General features: G+C 40.1%; 1 protein-coding gene across 1 annotated transcript; it reads left to right on the forward strand.

The window, feature by feature from the left end:
• Nucleotides 1-1,799: 1,799 nt before the first annotated feature.
• Nucleotides 1,800-12,240, forward strand: LOC129835986 (transmembrane protein 150A-like). The gene is made up of 7 exons (XM_055901699.1): nucleotides 1,800-2,017; nucleotides 6,180-6,227; nucleotides 6,866-6,928; nucleotides 7,237-7,304; nucleotides 7,709-7,839; nucleotides 9,752-9,929; nucleotides 10,514-12,240. The coding sequence occupies exons 1-7, from the start codon at nucleotides 1,953-1,955 to the stop codon at nucleotides 10,699-10,701; spliced, it is 741 nt and encodes a 246-aa protein (XP_055757674.1). The 5' UTR covers nucleotides 1,800-1,952; the 3' UTR covers nucleotides 10,702-12,240.
• Nucleotides 12,241-18,538: the final 6,298 nt, after the last annotated feature.

An 18,538-nucleotide genomic window follows, 5' to 3' on the forward strand; every position in this document is an offset into this window, starting at 1 on the left:
ACAAATATTGGCTCCCGAGTGGCGCAGCGGTCTAAGGCACTGCCTCTCAGTGCTAGAGGTGTTACTACAGACCCTGGTTTGATTCCAGGCTGTATCACAACGGCCATGATTGGGCGGCGCACAATTGGCCCAGCGTCGTCCAGGTTATGGGTAGGCCGGCATTGTAAATAAGAATTTGTTCTTAACTGACTTGCCTAGTTCAATAAAGGTTAAATAAAAAATCTAAATGGCCAGCCACTACTGAGAACTAATCAATGATCTGTTTGTGCTGTATGCAATGATAAAAGTAAATCAGAATTCTTGCATGAAAATGTATTGGGATTTTGTTGCTGCTACTAGAGCAAAACATAGCCTATCTCATTATTTTGTAAGTATTTCATGTAAATAATCATTGAAGTTGCAATATGTGTGATATGTCATAGAAATAAGAATTTCTAAATTGGGTAAATAGTATTTGGTGCTGTATTTTGGATCATTCAAATTTGCCATTACAGTTGTGGGAATTTGCACCAATATGTTAGACACACACAGGGATGACAAGACATATGCATTCAAGACATGACTTACACATCCATGTCCTGCAAAGCTGCAGGACATTGGCATGGGAAAGATATGTTTACATTGCCAAAGCAAATGAAATAGATAATAAACAAAAGTTAAACATTACACTCACAAAAGTTCAAAAGGAATAGAGGCATTTCACATGTCATTATGTCTAGAAACAGTGTTGTAATGATGTGCAGATAGTTAAAGTACAAAAGGGAAAATAAATAAACATAAATATGGCCTGTATTGACAATGGTGTTTGTTCTTCACTGGTTGCCCTTTTCTTGTGGCAACATGTCACAAATCTTGCTGCTGTGATTGCACACTGTGGTATTTCACCCAGTAGATATGGGAGCTTGTCAAAAATGAATTTGTTTTCGAATTCTTTGTGGGTCTGTGTGATCTGAGGGAAATGTGTCTCTAGTATGGTCATACATAGGAAGTGCAGCTCAGTTTCCACCTCCTTTTGTGGGCAGTGTGCACATATCCTGTCTTCTCTTGAGAGCCAGGTCTGCCTACGGCAGCCTCTCTCAGTAGCAACGCTATGTTCACTAAGTCTGTACATTGTCAAAGCTTTCCTTAATTTTGTGTCAGTCACAGTGGTCAGGTATTTTGCCACCATGTACTCTCTGTTTAGGGCCAAGTAGCATTCTAGTTTGCTCTGTTTTTTTGTTAATTCTTTCCAATGTGTCAAGTAATATTTTATATATATATATATTTCTCATGATTTGATTGGGGCACTGTGGGATCTGTTTGTGTTCGTGAACAGAGCCCCAGGTCCCACTTCTCCAGGTTCATCTCTTTGTTATGGAAGGTTTGGGAATCGCTTCCTTTTAGGTGGTTGTAGAATTTAACAGCTCTTTTCTGGATTTTGATCATTAGCGGTTATCGGCCTAATTCTGCTCTGCATGCATTATTTGGTGTTTTACATTGTACACGCATATTTTTGCAATAGTCTGCATGCAGAGTCTCAATTTGGTGTTTGTCCCATTTTGTGACTTCTTGGTTGGTAAGCAGACCCCAGACCTCATAACCACAAAGGACAATGGGTTCTGAAAGTTCAAGTTTAAGTTTCCAGTTTAGTAAAGGAATCTAAGCAATATACAGGAGAGCTCTGAACTGCCACTGGGGGAACATGAGTTTGACAGCTATGCAGCCTGTGCAGGGTGTGCTATGTAACTTAAAACAAACAGTGAGATGGCGTCAAGCGGGCCCTCCCTGTGTTTCCTCACCTGCCCTCTGACAGGACAAGGTGGTGCCATTTGTTTGGATGACTGACTCTGCTGAAGGAGGAATCCAGAGGTAGAGACCTTCACAGTGCCAGACTGAGACCGACAGTGTCTGGACCCGGAGCGTCCCCACTGTTCTTCTACTGCTGCTGGTCTCTCTCACCGAACTACCAAGACATGGTTCTCTGGAGTCTGCTCCCCATCTCCCTCTCCTTAGTGTCTCTCATTGGAACCTGGGTGACGTAAGTTAAACAAGAATATATCTAGATTTTCTTTCTAATCTTTTATAAGACCTTAGATAACATGTACTTGAGCTACTTCACTTAGATTTCTGTCACGTAAATACTGTGTAAAAAAAAAAAAAGTATAAAGTGCAATGTATATGCCAGTATATTGTTTTTCCATTAATCTCATCATTCACATGGTCTCATGATTACTATAGCTAGGTTGACATCCAATTGGCGACAGATTTTCATGCGAATATTCAAAAATGTGCATAAAAACAATTGCGCATTTTCCCACTAGATACAGTTGAAGTCGGAATTTTACATACACCTTAGCCAAATACATTTAAACTCAGTTTTTCACAATTCCTGACATTTAATCCTAGTAAAAATTCCCTGTCTTAGGTCAGTTAGGATCACCACTTTATTTTAAGAATGTGAAATGTCAGAATTACAGTAAAGAATTATTGATTTCAGCTTTTATTTCTTTCATCACATTCCCAGTGGGTCAGAAGTTTACATACCCTCAATTAGTATTTGGTAGAATTGCCTTTAAATTGTTTAACTTGGGTCAAACGTTTTGGGTAGCCTTCCACAAGCTTCCCACAATAAGTTGGGTGAATTTTGTCCCATTCCTCCTGACAGAGCTGGTGTAACTGAGTCAGGTTTGTAGGCCTCCTTGCTCGCACACACTTTTTCAGTTCTTCCCACATTTTTTTTATAGGTTTGAGGTCAGGGCTTTGATGGCCAGTCCAATACCAATACCTTAATACTTTGTTGTCCTTAAGATATTTTTCCACAACTTTGGAAGTATGCTTGGGGTCATTGTCCATTTGGAAGACCCGTTTGCGACCAAACTTTAACTTCCTGACTGATGTCTTGAGATGTTGCTTCAATATATCCACATCATTTTCCTCCCTCATGATGGCATCTATTTTGTGAAGTGCACCAGTCCCTCCTGCAGCAAAGTACCCCCACAACATGATGCTGCCACCCCCGTGCTTCACGGTTGGGATGGTGTTCTTCGGCTTGCAAGCCTCCCCCTTTTTCCTCCAAACATAACGATGGTCATTATGACCAAACAGTACTATTTGTGTTTCATCAGACGAGGACATTTCTCCAAAAAGTACGATCTTTGTCCCCATGTGCAGTTGCTTTTGGCTGGCTTTTTTATGGCTGTTTTGGAGCAGTGGCTTCTTCCTTGCTGAGCGGCCTTTCAGGTTATGTCGATATAGGATTTGTTTTACTGTGGATATAGATACTTTTGTACCCGTTTCCTCCAGCATCTTCACAAGGTCTTTTGCTGTTGTTCTGGGATTGATTTGCACTTTTCGCACAAAAGTACATTCATTTCTAGGAGACAGAACGCGTCTCCTTCCTGAGCGGTATGATGGCTGCGTGGTCCCATGGTGTTTACACTTGCATACTATTGTTTGTACAGATGAACGCGGTACCTTCAGGCATTTGGAAATTGCTCCCAAAGATACCGTTTTTTCCCCTGAGGTCTTGGCTGATATCTTTAGATTTTCCCATGATGTCAAGCAAAGAGGCACTGAGTTTGAAGGTAGGCCTTGAAATACATCCACAGGTACACCTCCAATTGACTCAAATTATGTCAATTAGTCTATCAGAAGCTTCTAAAGCCATGACATAATTTTCTGGAATTTTCCAAGCTGTTTAAAGGCACAGTCAACTTAGTGTATGTAAACTTCTGACCCACTGGAATTGTGATACAGTGAAACAATCTGTCTGTAAACAATTGTTGGAAAAATGACTTGTGTCATGCACAAAGTAGATGTCCTAACCGACTTGCTAAAACTATAGTTTTTTAACAAGAAAATTGTGGAGTGGTTGAGAAACGGGTTTTAATATGTCCAACCTAAGTGTATGTAAACTTCCTACTTCAACTGTACGTTTCCATCAAATTGACTTGTTGCAGATAAATATCTGTGTGTGATGACGTGGTGCACATAAAAACAACTTTTGCGATTAAATTCCCATGTAAGGCCTACCGAATAAAATAAAAAATTGTTAAATGTGTTTCCATCACATTTTCAACTCTAATGATGGTATTCTCACAAAAATTGTTGCGTCATATAGCGAGTGTGCCTACTCCGGTATTGGCACCTGTTCTCTAACCAACAGCAAACGTATGGCCTACATTATGAGATTATTATGGATTGAAGAGCAAGATTATTTTTATTTGTCAAATAGCAGCCAAGCCTCGATCATGTCACCAGAATAATACCCCTAGCTATTTATTGGAAAGGATCATCAAGCTCATTACTTTGCACTTTCACCACCCTGTGAAGTTAGGTCATAATTTCTTTAATCTGCGCGCTTTCCTGATGAGTCTGTGATTTACTTCGATATGATGGTTATTATAACAATATTTGTGTTCTGTTTCCATCAGGCCTGTCATGTTTTATTCCGACATGTACTTCTTATATATTTATACTTAACTCACATGCATTTATACTGACTCTACACACACTCACATAGACGCTGCTGCTACTCTATTTTATATCATGTTGCCTAGTCACCTTACCCCTATACATATCTACCTCCAGTATCGCTGCGCATTGTAAATATGGTATTGGAACTGACCCTGTATCATATGCTAGTGTGCTTACTCAGTGTTCTTCATATTTCTGCTTATTTCTCGTGTTTTTTAGTAGAATGGTATTGTCATTGATTGCATTGTTGGGTTTTGATTTTGCAAGAAAGGCATTTCACTGCACTTGTGCATGTGACATTAAAACTTGAAGGTTGGATGAAAACCTAGTTAGTGTGGTTAAACTGTATGTGTTTAAAAATATATATATAATCACCTTCATGGTGATACTGCCACCTTAGCACACAGATACTATCATGACACAAGGTGAGACCCAGCTGCAGACACAGGAGGCAGATGGTTGGAGTCTTACCCTATTGGATTATTAAATATTGTAAGGCAAGAGAATGGTTGTGGACAGGCAAAAGGTCAAAACCAGTTCAGAGTTCAAAAGGTACCAAAGATCAGTCAGGCGGGAAAGTAGTCCAGAGTCAGGCAGGGGTCAAAACCAGGAAGACTAGTAAAAGGAGAATGGGGGGAAAAACACACTGGTTGACTTGACAAACATACAAGACGAACTGGCGCAGAGCAACAGGAAACACAGGGATAAATACACTGGGGAAAATAAGCGACACCTGGAGGGGGTGGAGACAATCACAAGGACAGGTGAAACAGATTAGGGTGTGACAGATACGTGATTATTAAAACCAGGAAGTGATTGTTCTAGTGATTCCAATATAAATGTCATAACCTCATTAAGATTTGTTGAAAGTGTTGTGAAAATACCCTTAGACCACCTGCATGTGACAAACAGAACTTTCCAGAAAGAACATTGAGGATACCTGTAGAGTCAGAGCCACCACCTTAGAGCCCACCTCACAACGTGCAAAACATAAACCAATTGTTTCACTTCCTACATTGTGAGACATGATTTAACCTTCATTATAAACTGGGTGGTTCATTCGATGTTTGACTGCTGATTGGCTGACACCCATGGTATATCATACCATATACCACGTGTATGACAAAGCATTTATTTTTACTGCTCTAATTACGTTGGTAACCAGTTTATTATAGCAATAAGGCACCTCGGGGGTTTGTGGTATATGGCCAATATAGCACAGCCAAGGGCTGTTCTAGGCACTCCGTGTTGCGTTGTGCTTAAGAGCAGCCCTTAGCCGTGGTATATTGGTCATATACCATACCACCTCGGGCCTTATTGCTTAATAGTCATTGCACAGTTCTGTCTATTGTTACTAGATGTGAAGCATAAAGGAAAAGGTTCTATGCGTTCATGTAGAGACATTTGATTCAACCTTTGTACTGTGCCCTCTGAGGACAAACAGTCTGGTACTTTCTTATTGACTCTGGTTGACTGCCTGTAAAGGCATACACATATGGATATGAGTGGCTTTGTAACAGGGCTGCTAATAATATTCTAACCACGTCCATCTGTGTACTTTTGCTTAGTCACCCACATCAGTTCCTGGTTACTTATTGAACCTCAAGGTATTCAGTGTTCATTAATGGGAGCGTATTGTATATTATACATTGAAAAACCATACATGTTAAGAGAATTAGGCACTTTAATCATATCAAATGAGTGTGTTTGTTTTGTTGTTTCAGGTATGGCCTGGCATACAGCTATGACCATGTGTGTTCCCTCAACAACTGGTGCGTTGTGCTCTGTTTGTGAGATTTCCTACAGACCATTGTGATTGGTTCTTTCAGCCAATTCCATGTCAATGAAATACATAGTTTTAATGTAACACAAGCATACAGATGTATGATCTTAATTTGATCACCTTGTTGCAGGAGAACTTTCCTGCAGTGCAGGAAATGATTAACTTGTAGTGTATTTGAGGTATAAATAGGCTTCGGAAGTTTGTCATTTCCACTTTTACATTTCCGACTTGATTTTCCCTTACGAAAAATATAGCAATCCATACATAATGTGTCCATTAATTATAATCCACATAATATTTCACATTTACTGTTGCTGCAGGATTATTTTCCTGCTGTAGCAAACTGTCTCAAATTAAGATCCTACATCCGTATTTCTAAAGCAGCGTTGTTCAACCCTAGTCCTGGAGATCCACAGGGTATACAGTCTATTTGTTTTAGCCTAGCACCAACACACCTGATTAAAACTAATCCACTAATCCTCAACTTAATTAGTTGAATCAGGTGTGTTGCTGCTATTGGGCTGTAACAAAAGCCTGCACGCCACACCCTGTACCCTCCAGGACCAGGGATGAAGACCACCATAGATAAAGATAAGGTCTGTAAACATGATTATTTTCTGTTTTCAGGGCCCCTGGGAACCACTGCAGAGACAATACATCAATAGCATGTTGTCAAGTCCCAACCATAAGGTAACCATAGACCACTATATCAAGGTTAGGGTCAACTAACACTATTTCACCTCATTCAGTTCAGAAAATGAAATTAAAATTGGACCTCCATTTTGAAGTTTGTGAACTTACTGAGTTCACATGGAATTTTAAATTGAATTATAATTTGTTCAATTCAACTCTGTTCAATTCACATCAGAACACGTAGTCAGCTTTTAACAGACATTCCTAGAATGTTCTCTGTCATCTTAATATTATTGTCACTGGGTAATTTTAGTATGATGTGAAATAATGGTTTCTTACACATGCTTTGGCCTTGTGTTCTGCAGCTCGAGTGGAACAAGCTTACCAGAAAGCTCATTGTTCACAGCCACCTTTAATGCTGGTTCATTTCTGTGTAAGTTTGTAGTTGTACAGTTTGCTCACCCTACAGTATACATCCACGGGTCAAACTGGATCTCAATGCACTCTGCAGATGTCTATACTGATACAAAGATGATAGTATTAGAGTATGTGCTCATAATGTACTTAGATGTTATTTTACCTCAAGGTCACCCTTAAAACGGTTTGTTATGTCAGATTTCTTAGCGAACGTGTTTGTCCTGCTGAGGAAACCTCTACCAAAACCAAAGTTTTAACGAGTTGATTATAATTAAATGACACAACAATAACAATCATATAGTCACATTGTTTTAGATCAGATGTGATATTGCACCTAATGTATATACATGTAATAATCATCTTATGAACATTTGATCAATTACCCTATGTTATAGATGCATTATAATAACACTTTTTTAGTTATCGTGTTCTGTATCTTCCACCATGCTCACATCTTGGAGAGGAACAGTGTCCACTCCATGCTCAGTAGAATCGCCCTGGTGTTTGGTGGAGTGGCGGCTGTCGGGGCCTTTGTGGCTGGGAACTGCAACGTAAGTACGTTCTGCACATATAGTGTAGTTTCATCCTTACTCAGGGTGTCATGCAATACACTATAAGTATATGTGTTTAAAGAGAAAACAAGGGTGTATAGTACACAATACTGCAAAAATTAATTCTGCTCGTAGACAGCGACATCGAGCAAGTAAAGTAAAGTCTCTGACACAGAGGCTCCTCAGGATGTTTGTCGTCATTGTCGACAGGGAGAGAGTGGGTGAAGTGTAAGGACAAACGTAGTAGTCTGGCACGCAAGGTTAGGCCGAACTTCACATGTATTAAAAAATACCTTAAATCCAGGAGTATCCTTAATATCTAGGTTCGAGAAAGACACAAAGGTCTATCAAGTTTAAAGTGTACTTTGAACTGACACTCTACTGACACTGACAAAGCGTGTTAAAAATATCTTTTGAGTTGCGGTTCAATTAAATCTTGAAATGTGAACAAAGAAAGGAGTGGCAGCAAACAAACATCCATGACACGATTGGTAGGTTTGTTAACGTGTGCAGACATACCTACGGATGGCCGAACATCAGTGGAACAGTACAATAGAAAAATAGACCTGTCAATGTGTACCTTTTTTGACATTATTTCATAGACGTAGACAGATAATTCACCTCAAAATCAAAGTTTGTCAGATGTTTTCTTCAGAAGATCATGCAGAGAGTCTTTTGTCTCTTCTTTAGCAAAGGTACTGGTAACAGCCCAGCTCGCACATTTGGTTCCTTGGAAGTTGTGGGAACGTATGTTTTTGGTTTCACATTGGTTGTGTGAACAAAGCTATACGTTTCCTGACCTATAAAATGGAACGTTTTTTAAATGCTCTGAGAACAGAAGTAAAAATGTCGCCTGTCCTGGGAACATTTATTTTTAGGTTGCAGGGAGGTTCTGAGAACGTTTTACTCTGGTTCTTTGAAAGTTTTCCTAGGAGGTTTTGTCAACGCTTTGAGAACTGAAATGATAGATTTTGAGTTTTTTTTAATAACTTCCTTAAAACATTCAATAAATGTTTTAATAAGACTTTTAATTACACTGCTAGCTTATTTGGGGGTTAACTTTGTTGAACTCCAAGCACAGATAGGACACATGGAAATTAATTTCCTCTGGAATTAATCATGCAAACACATCTATTTTTGTATTGTGACACGGCATCAGTGAGATTCAAACCTATTGTATTGAAATTCCAACAGAATAACCTTGTTTCTTAACGTTGTTTGAACTATTTGAGAACATTCCCAATGTCAAACCAGTTGGGTAACGTTCCTAGAATATTACCAAAATTGAAATTAAATGGAACTATGTGTGAACTTTTAGGAAACATTCTGTTAGAGTAATAAAATACCAAACCAATAATGTTTTTTTTTGTCAAGTTCCTTAAATGTGTTCCAAAGCCAAGCAACCATCCTGCACCATTCTCAGAAAGTTGTGGTAAGGTTGTATGCAAAATAATCATAGGACAAACACACTCTCACCAAGCTCTAAGAAACATATGGTTCTCAGAACGTTATGTGCTAGCTGGAAGGTATTTTCTCTGGCTCAGACTTAGATTACAGCTAGCTGGAAGGTATGTTCTCTGGCTCAGATTTACAGTGAACTGTACTCTTTTCCTCTAACAGACGTTCCCAGAAAGTTTGCCGTCATTCAAACATGTCCGACTCAGGCACATAATTCCAGTGAACTGTACTCTTCCCCTTCAGCAGAAGTTCCTAGAATGTTCTGTCACCCAAACATATCCACCATTGTAGAATTTGAGTATTGTGTGACAAGTGCTTTGGCTTTGTGTTTTGCAGCTCGACTGGAACAAGTTAACTAGACTAGCTAAACGTTAACTTGTCTTAAGCCTCTCCTCCAGCCAGGGTAACTAATTACCAGATATTAAGTGTAACCTGTCTGTCCTCTCTCCTCCAGCCCGAGTACCTGAAGCTGGCCCATTACCTGGGGGCTGCGGTGAGCTTCCTGTGTATCTGTTTCTATAGTCTGCTCCTCACGGTGCTCACAAGGAAGTGTGTTCTGACCCAGATGGAGTGGTTCCTCTACCCTGCACGGGTCACCTCTACTGTGGTCCAGATTATTGTCACCATTGGCTGTATCCTTTCACCTGCACTTATACTATAACCAAAGCCTTGAACCCAGACTTATAACCAGCAATGTTGTGGTAAAAACAAAAAGGTGGTTAACCACTAAAGTAAAGTAACTCTCCCTATACTTTGGATCAATTTGTCCGGAAAAAGTGGGTACAAAAAGGTTTGTGTGTTTACCCTTCACTACATAACTGCTTATAACCCCTGAACCTGTCAAATTGCTGGGTGTGCATACACTCAGGAACATAATATGGACAACACAATGCAAGAATAGGAGTGTCCACTTCCATACGTCTTCAACTTTGTAAACACTCACAGGCCATGAAAGGCACAGTTCTAAGTAGTAGGGGATAACAACAAGATACTGACAAGAACCTTGACAGTGAGGATGCCTATCTGTGTGTTTATCTGTTTAGTGATGTGTAATGTTTTAATTACTTCGACGTATTTTGCCTTGTAAAGATTGTAGTTCCTTGTTCCTTGGAATATATGGGTAGGTTCCTAATAAGCATAAACTCGATGAGGGTATGCCATAACCTGTCACCCAACAACTACTGTTTCCCCCCTCCTTGACCTCTGACCCCTCTAGACACTATCTTGTTTGTACAGGAGGAATACCTGTACAAGCACTCAGCTGCTGTGTTTGAGTGGATAATGAGTGTCAACCTGGAGCTGTTTGAGCTCAGCTTTGCTGTGGAGTTCTGTTTTTTCTCCTCTTCCATGTTGTCCACGCTGCTTGTGAAAAGAGATGAGGAGAAGCCTATCCTTCTAGCCTGAGGAGAGAAGATGCTGGGCTGGCTACTGTAAGAGACACTGGTGTCTAGTTCATTAGGCATGAAATGGAAGAAACCGGTCCGAAACAGAGAGAGATTAGCTGGACTTCATTGTCATTTGAAAACATTTTGTTACGGTGTGCCTTAATGACACGACCCAGTAGTTTGCAAACTTTTCTTTGTTGTGACAGATCTAAAGCTTGTGGAATTGGACCAACCAAGTAAAGGGAACAATTGTTTGTAACCAGGACCCAGTCTGGCTGCGATCAAAAACAACTCCGCTGAATTGGCCACGACCCACCGTTTGGGAAACACTGACGTAGGGGCATCATGAGGATAATATATCTGACCTTTGACTTTGCTCCCGGACCAACTCTCATTTTTGAGGATTATTTATTTATTCTATTTTTTTTATTAGGGCTGACATTGTTCTTATGCAGCCCCTAAAGAAAAACAGAAAGAGGAGTTCTTCCTGTCACACCAAATCAATGTATTTTGTTTTGGGGAGTATTTCTGGATGCTTTCAAAGGGGAAAACTTGATCCTACAATCTTCATAGCCACTGATGAACCAATACCACAATACCTCAGAATTTGAGTTGTAGTCACTGTAAGCACTAAAGTCACTATTTCTGTTCCTAGGTCCTGAATTAATCAAAGTGACATTTGCCATTTGATGGGCCATGGAGAATGTTCAATGACATTTGTTAGCTCTTTTTTCAATATGTTGTCTATATGTGTAAAACATGACATCTTGGTGGCATTACTGTGCTATTGAAGTATACCAGTTAACATAATTACTTGTTGTATAAAAACGTAATTGTCTGCATAGTAAAGTATTGAAGGGTAATGTTGCGACAGAATCTAAGCCCAGTAATCTCTGACAGCCTTAACATTAAAAAGATGATCAAGTAGCTGATTTGTTTCTGGGTGGCGAGAAGAGAAGCCAGTGATGATTGTAAACCTGCGATACAACAGGTAGTGTGAAGGAGGCATGCCTTTAGGTGTGGCGGTTGATTAATGAACAGCCATCTTTGTATTTGTGATCATTCTGAAAAGCTTTCTGATGGCAGAACAGTTGGTTGTACTACTGCATTCCTGTCAGATGAGAGAAGAACCAGAACATGAGCAATAATTTATCCAGAAACAATGTAACTGAACATTTTATGAACAGAACAAATTTCTTAGCAAGGTGTCATACTTTGTTCCCTTCTTCTTACTTATGTAACGGTCTCCTTTTCTACAGTGTTCCTAATCAGGGCTTTTGTGCAATGATGATTGACTTTTACAACAACAACATATCATGGATTACATTTTAACAACGTGGTACAGCTTTATTTTTTTAAGATAAAGAAAAAGTGACAAACTGACTTTCACCAAGATTAAAAATAGACAAAAGCAATCCCCACTGGGCACACACTGGTTGAACCAACGTGGATTAGACGTTGAATTGATGTCTGTGCCCAGTGGATTAATTCAGTATGGGTTAATTCAGTATGAAAATAAGGCTATACATTTCTTGGGACATTTCATTTGCCAAGCATAATTAAATAATAAAACGTGTGTAAGATCAAATTTGTATTTGCAATTCCTCTGCGGTACTGTCCCATGACATTATGCACCTTATGACAAGATCTAGACGTCACAAGCCACTGCATCTCAGTGCAAGAGGTGTCACACCCTGGATTCGAACCAGGTACTATAGAATCACATCCGGCCGTGATTGGAGTCCCATAGGGCGGCGCACAATTAGCCCAGTGTTGTCTGGGTTTAATCGGAGTAGGCCGTCATTGTAAACAAGTTTTTGTTCTAAACTGACTTGCCTAGTTAAATAAAGGTTAAATAAATATAAATCCTTTCAAGGGATACTTCGGGATTTTGCCAATGAGGCACTTTCTCTACTTCCCCAGAGTCAGATGAACTCGTGGATACCATTTTCATGTCTCTGTATCCAGTATGAAGGAAGTCAGAAGTAGTTTTGTGAGCCAACGCTAACTAGCGTTAGAGCAATGGCTGGAAGTCTATGGGTATCATAGACATCCAGCATTAGCGCAACTACCTCTAACTTCATTCTGGACACAAAGACATAAAAATGGTATCCATGAGTTCATCTGACTCCGGGGAAGTAGATCTAGGGCATCATTGCCAAATACCAAAGTATTCCTTCCAGCTGACATATCACAACCTGGTCTCAGAGCATTTTGTATTATTCTGTACGAGATACTAAATTTAGTACGATATGTTACATTTCGTATGGTATGTATTACTATGTGAATGTCCATCACCCAATTTGTATGATATGTTATGAATTACAATAGAAAAAAGGGTTAGGGTTAGCTAACAAGCTAAGTAGTTGAAAAGTTCCTAAAATACTAAAGTTGTCGGATTTATGTTTACTATGTTACGTCTAGTCTGAGACCGGGCTGCATATCAGTGACATGAATGATTTGACAAGTTCAACCCATGGTTTCTACCAAGGTTATTATGGTAAACAAAAACTGAAACAAACTAAAAATAATCAGGAAAATACACTTTAGTAAACTTAAATAAAATAATTAACAAATCTGTTTGAAAAACTAAAACTATAATGATACTATTATCTTTGACTCCAAAACTAACAAAACAAAAAAAACTATAAATTATATTCAGTTTTAGTTTTTTGGGGGGGTTCCAATTGGGTTTTCAAGCTTATGAATCTGGCGGGAGATTTACTTTATCGTTTTAAAGGTAGACTCAGCTAGATCAGTACTGCAGATATTGGGCGTGTTTGAGTGGTAAGGCTCAAGCAAACAACTGTAGGTGAAAGTCGAAGAGTGAAGTCGGGGGAGGTGCATATGCGACATCCAAAAGTCAGACATCAAAGTGGTTTTCCAACAGCAAGGTTCAGATCAACATGGCAGTTCAACATGGCAGTGATCATGAATATACTGTTCATGTATCTAACCCCCATATCACATTCTCACAAACTGAAATCATAATATATTTATACTATCTGTGTACACATTGTACATCAATCAGTGAGAGAGAGCCTCAAATATCAAATGTATTTGTATATATCCACTGTAAACATGCATATATTCACTGTAAACAAAACACCCAAATGATTGGTTGACAATAGATCCTCCCACAGTGCAGGCGATGGCTGCGGGATGAAGTTGGTGAAAAGCAACTGCAGAAACTTGCAGTCAAATCATCATGACCTTTGAAAAGTTCCTGCAGTCAACATGTAGGTGCTTGCTTAGAGAGTCACACTTCCTACTGATTCGGCTCACGCCATGGCTAGAACCCAGGACCTTTGCCTTGCAAGCACACGTGACCACCCTCCGGAATTGTCTTACCAGTTGGCGCCACGTGAAAAGCTAGCTATTGGCTGGTGTAAGTGGGGACACTTCAGGCGTAGGAGTATTTGTAACATATCCCAATGTGATACATACAGTTGAAGTCGGAAGTTTACATACACTTAGGTTGGAGTCATTAAAACTCGTTTTTCAACCACTCCACAAATGTATTGTTAACAAACTATAGTTTTGGCAAGTCGGTTAGGACATCTACTTTGTGCATGACACAAGTCATTTTTCCAACAATTGTTTACAGGCAGATTATTTCACTTAAAATTCACTGTATCACATTTCCAGTGGGTCAGAAGTTTACATAAAATTTGTTGACTGTGCCTTTAAACAGCTTGGAAAATTCTAGAAAATTATGTCATGGCTTTAGAAGCTTCTGATGGGCTAATTGACATAATTTGAGTCAATTGGAGGTGTACCTGTGGATGTATTTCAAGGCCTACCTTCAAACTCAGTGCCTCTTTGCTTGACATCATGGGAAAATCAAAGGAAATCAGCCAAGACCTCAGAAAATAAATTGTAGACCTCCACAAGTCTGGTTCATTCAACGCTTGAAGGTATCAAGTTCATTTGTACAAACAATAGTAAGCAAGTACAAACACCATGGGACCACGCAGCCGTCATACCGCTCAGGAAGGAGACGTGTTCGGTCTCCTAGAGATGAACGTACTTTGGTGCGAATAGTGCAAATCAATCCCAGAACAACAGCAAAGGACCTTGTGAAGATGCTGGAGGAAACAGGTAAAAAAGTATCTATACCCACAGTAAAAAGAGTCCTATATTGACATAGCCTGAAAGGCCACTCAGCAAGGAAGAAGCCACTGCTCCAAAACCGTCATAAAAAAGCCAGACTACGGTTTGCAACTGCACATGTGGACAAATATCGTACTTTTTGGAGAAATGTCCTCTTGTCTGATGAAACAAAAATAGAACTGTTTGGCCCTAATGACCATCGTTATGTTTGGAGGAAAAAGGGGGAGGCTTGCAAGCTGAAGAACACCATCCCAACCGTGAAGCACAGGGGTGGCAGCATCATGTTGTGGGGGTGCTTTGCTGCAGGAGGGACTGGTGCACTTCGCAAAATAGATGGCATCATGAGGGAGGTAAATTATGTGGATATATTGAAGCAACATCTCAAGACATCAGTCAGGAAGTTAAAGCTTGGTTGCAAATGGGTCTTCCAAATGGACAATGACCCCAAGCATACTTCCAAAGTTGTGGCAAAATGGCTTAAGGACAACAAAGTCAAGGTATTGGAGTGGCCATCACAAAGCCCTGACCTCAAACCTATAGAAAATTTGTGGGCAGAACTGAAAAGACATGCGTGAGCAAGGAGGCGTACAAACCTGACTCAGTTACACCAGCTCTGTCAGGAGGAATGGGACAAAATTCACCTAACTTATTGTGGGAAGCTTGTGGAAGGCTACCCAAAACATTTGACCCAAGCTAAACAATTTAAAGGCAATTCTACCAAAAACTAATTGAGTGTATGTAAACTTTTGACCCACTGGGAATGTGATAAAAGAAATAAAAGCTGAAATAAATCATTCTCTCTTATTCTGACATTTCACATTCTTAAAATAAGGTGGTGATCCTAACTGACCTAAGACAGGGAATTTTTACTAGGATTAAATGTCAGGAATTGTGAAACACTGAGTTTAAATGTATTTGGCTAAGGCGTATGTAAACCTCCGACTTCAACTGTAGGCACCTGTCTGACTATTTTTATCCCCAGAATGCACCACACTTTGAAAGGTGGTGACCAACTTGACAAAAGTGATCCTCTCAAACTCATCCACTGAGATGAGTATGATGCAAGGCTTTGCTCTCACATTGTCACAGACTATTGGATCATTTGCACAGGTGAGCTTCACGCTGCTACAATGTGGTAGCTACAGGACCAAAACAGAGGAGAAGTTGAGCCTCATGCTTCAATGCTCCTGGTTGTTGAGGAAATTGACCCACTACTACTACTGTTTACTTTGTGCATCTACGTCATCTCACTAAGTCTACCTTTAAACCTAACCTATAACATGACCTTATGCATTGCTTCCCCACAGTGGCAAGAGGTGACATCTCAAAAACACATAAATGGCTCCTAGCATCCCAGTTCTACTTTCTGTCCCCAACACTAAAACTAAGTAATATTTTAAAAAATATAGATTTTTTAAAATCAAACTTAAACAAAATAAAAATGAGTAAAGTGGATTCAAAAACTAACTAAACTGAAATTCAAAAAACGAATAGAAATAAAAACAAATCTAAAAAAAACTATAATACCATTGGTTTCCACATCAACACACCTCACCCAGGGTCTGACCTATTTATGTCATGCTTCAAAAGACCAAGTACCCTGTTAATCTAATCAATTACATTTTATTGGTCACATTTGTTCAGCAGATGTTATTGCAGGTGTAGCGACATGCTTGTGCTAGGAGACAGCAGCTCTGTAGTGGAAAAATAGAGTGAACAAATGTGAACAATGATGAAGGCCAGTGAGGAAGATGCGTCTAGCGACTTGCTGACACAAGCCTGGCGTGTTGATTCAATATGGCAATGTCCAGATGGATGGCTGTACTAGGAGACAGTACCCTGTTAATACCTGGTGCTAGGAGACAATAGCCCTGTTAATACCTGGTGCTAGGAGACAATAGCCCTGTTAATACCTGGTGCTAGGAGACAGTACCCTGTTAATACCTGGTGCTAGGAGACAGTACCCTGTTAATACCTGGTGCTAGCAGACAATAGCCCTGTTAATACCTGGTGCTAGGAGACAGTACCCTGTTAATACCTGGTGCTAGGAGACAGTACCCTGTTAATACCTGGTGCTAGGAGACAGTACCCTGTTAATACCTGGTGCTAGGAGACAGTACCCTGTTAATACCTGGTGCTAGGAGACAGTACCCTGTTAATACCTGGTGCTAGGCGACAATAGCCCTGTTAATACCTGGTGCTAGGAGACAGTACCCTGTTAATACCTGGTGCTAGGAGACAATAGCCCTGTTAATACCTGGTGCTAGGAGACAGTACCCTGTTAATACCTGGTGCTAGGTGACAGTACCCTGTTAATACCTGGTGCTAGGAGACAGTACCCTGTTAATACCTGGTGCTAGGAAACAGTACCCTGTTAATACCTGGTGCTAGGAGACAGTACCCTGTTAATACCTGGTGCTAGGAGACAGTACCCTGTTAATACCTGGTGCTAACATACATCCTGATCATGACTACATTTTCAGATATGTGATGATTAAAATCTGCATTGTGAACTGATTTTGATCAGATCTTGTGTAAACAGACAAAATCAGGATGGACGCATGTTAGCAGCAGACAAATGGTGCTAGTGTGTAGGCCGTTATGTGTGTGTGTGTGTAAAAACGCTGCAAAGTTTCTCCTGTGTACTTATTACTTAATGTACACAACTTCAAAGACAGAACCTCTGCCAAAGTCAGTAAAACAGGATGTCAACATATCTCAAGGGTGTCTGAATTCTAGTCGTTCCTGAGATATACTGTGGGTTGGGGTCAACCCTGATACTGTATAAGGAATGTTGCAAGGCAGGGGAGTTTGTTGCGTTCACAAAAACACCCCCCTTGCATCACTCATAAGTGGCAAGATGTGGAAACAAGCACCAATGTCTCTTCACACTTGCTCAACTGTCTGAGGAAATGTGCAAACACAACGTAAAAAACAAATGCATACCTCTGGAACACAGTTATCAAGTGTTCTTAGAAGACAGGTGTGACTCATATCAGTGGTGTTAAGTTCAGACAGTAGGCATTGTGGGGTGTTGCCAGGCGTTGGCTCCCAGGCGGTATTTGCGTAAGGACAAGTGTGTACTGTAGATTAACAGGTAACTCAGGTGGTTTGAACCAGAGATGTTTGGGAAACCTCATCATAGTGTTGTTGACTCTAGCCTTGGACTGATAGCTGTATGAATGTAGGGGGCTTGGAGGGAATAAGGACTGTTGGGTGTGTGCACTGACCGAGGATTACTTGATGTTATTTTGCCTGCTATGTACAAAGGGTGCATTATAGAAACATATTTTAGTACAGATTGATGGTTATGCAGTATCATGTTGTTCTGGTTAACAAGTCTCCTATAGGCAACAAAAAAATTGACTATCTTGGAAAAAAATGTGCATCTGAAAATACCCTTTAACTCACCACTGAATTCTAAATGAACCCCTAGTACCTAGGGACTTGTTTAGGTGCTACATGTTTGGATAGGTGTGTAAGCAATATGGCAACAAAAAAATCCACCCAGCCAATCATACTATATCCAATCCTTTGAGAGCTACAAGTAGGAGGGGCTATGGATTTCAACACAGAGCAAGTGTCGATACTGGGTGTGTTTGAGATACACAGATTCTGTGCATTTTATAGGAAGAAGTTATTAAACACTTCCAGGCTTTGTGAAGATCTCATTACCTATTCAGCGCTGATCAGCGCATTATCTGCATATTGAACACACCGCCGTAACACTATAGAAAGTGACG

The sequence above is a fragment of the Salvelinus fontinalis genome, chromosome 37, assembly GCF_029448725.1.
Source record: "Salvelinus fontinalis isolate EN_2023a chromosome 37, ASM2944872v1, whole genome shotgun sequence".
NCBI classification, from domain to species: domain Eukaryota; kingdom Metazoa; phylum Chordata; class Actinopteri; order Salmoniformes; family Salmonidae; genus Salvelinus; species Salvelinus fontinalis.

What these genes read in the sequence shown, in the direction of transcription:
- LOC129835986 (XM_055901699.1), top strand. Translation starts at nt 1,953, where the DNA reads ATGGTTCTCTGGAGTCTGCTCCCCATCTCCCTCTCCTTAGTGTCTCTC. An exon ending in TGTCAAGTCCCAACCATAAG is followed by an intron (nt 6,929 to 7,236) that starts GTAACCATAGAC and finishes TGTGTTCTGCAG; the next exon opens with CTCGAGTGGAACAAGCTTAC. An exon ending in GATTATTGTCACCATTGGCT is followed by an intron (nt 9,930 to 10,513) that starts GTATCCTTTCAC and finishes TGACCCCTCTAG; the next exon opens with ACACTATCTTGTTTGTACAG.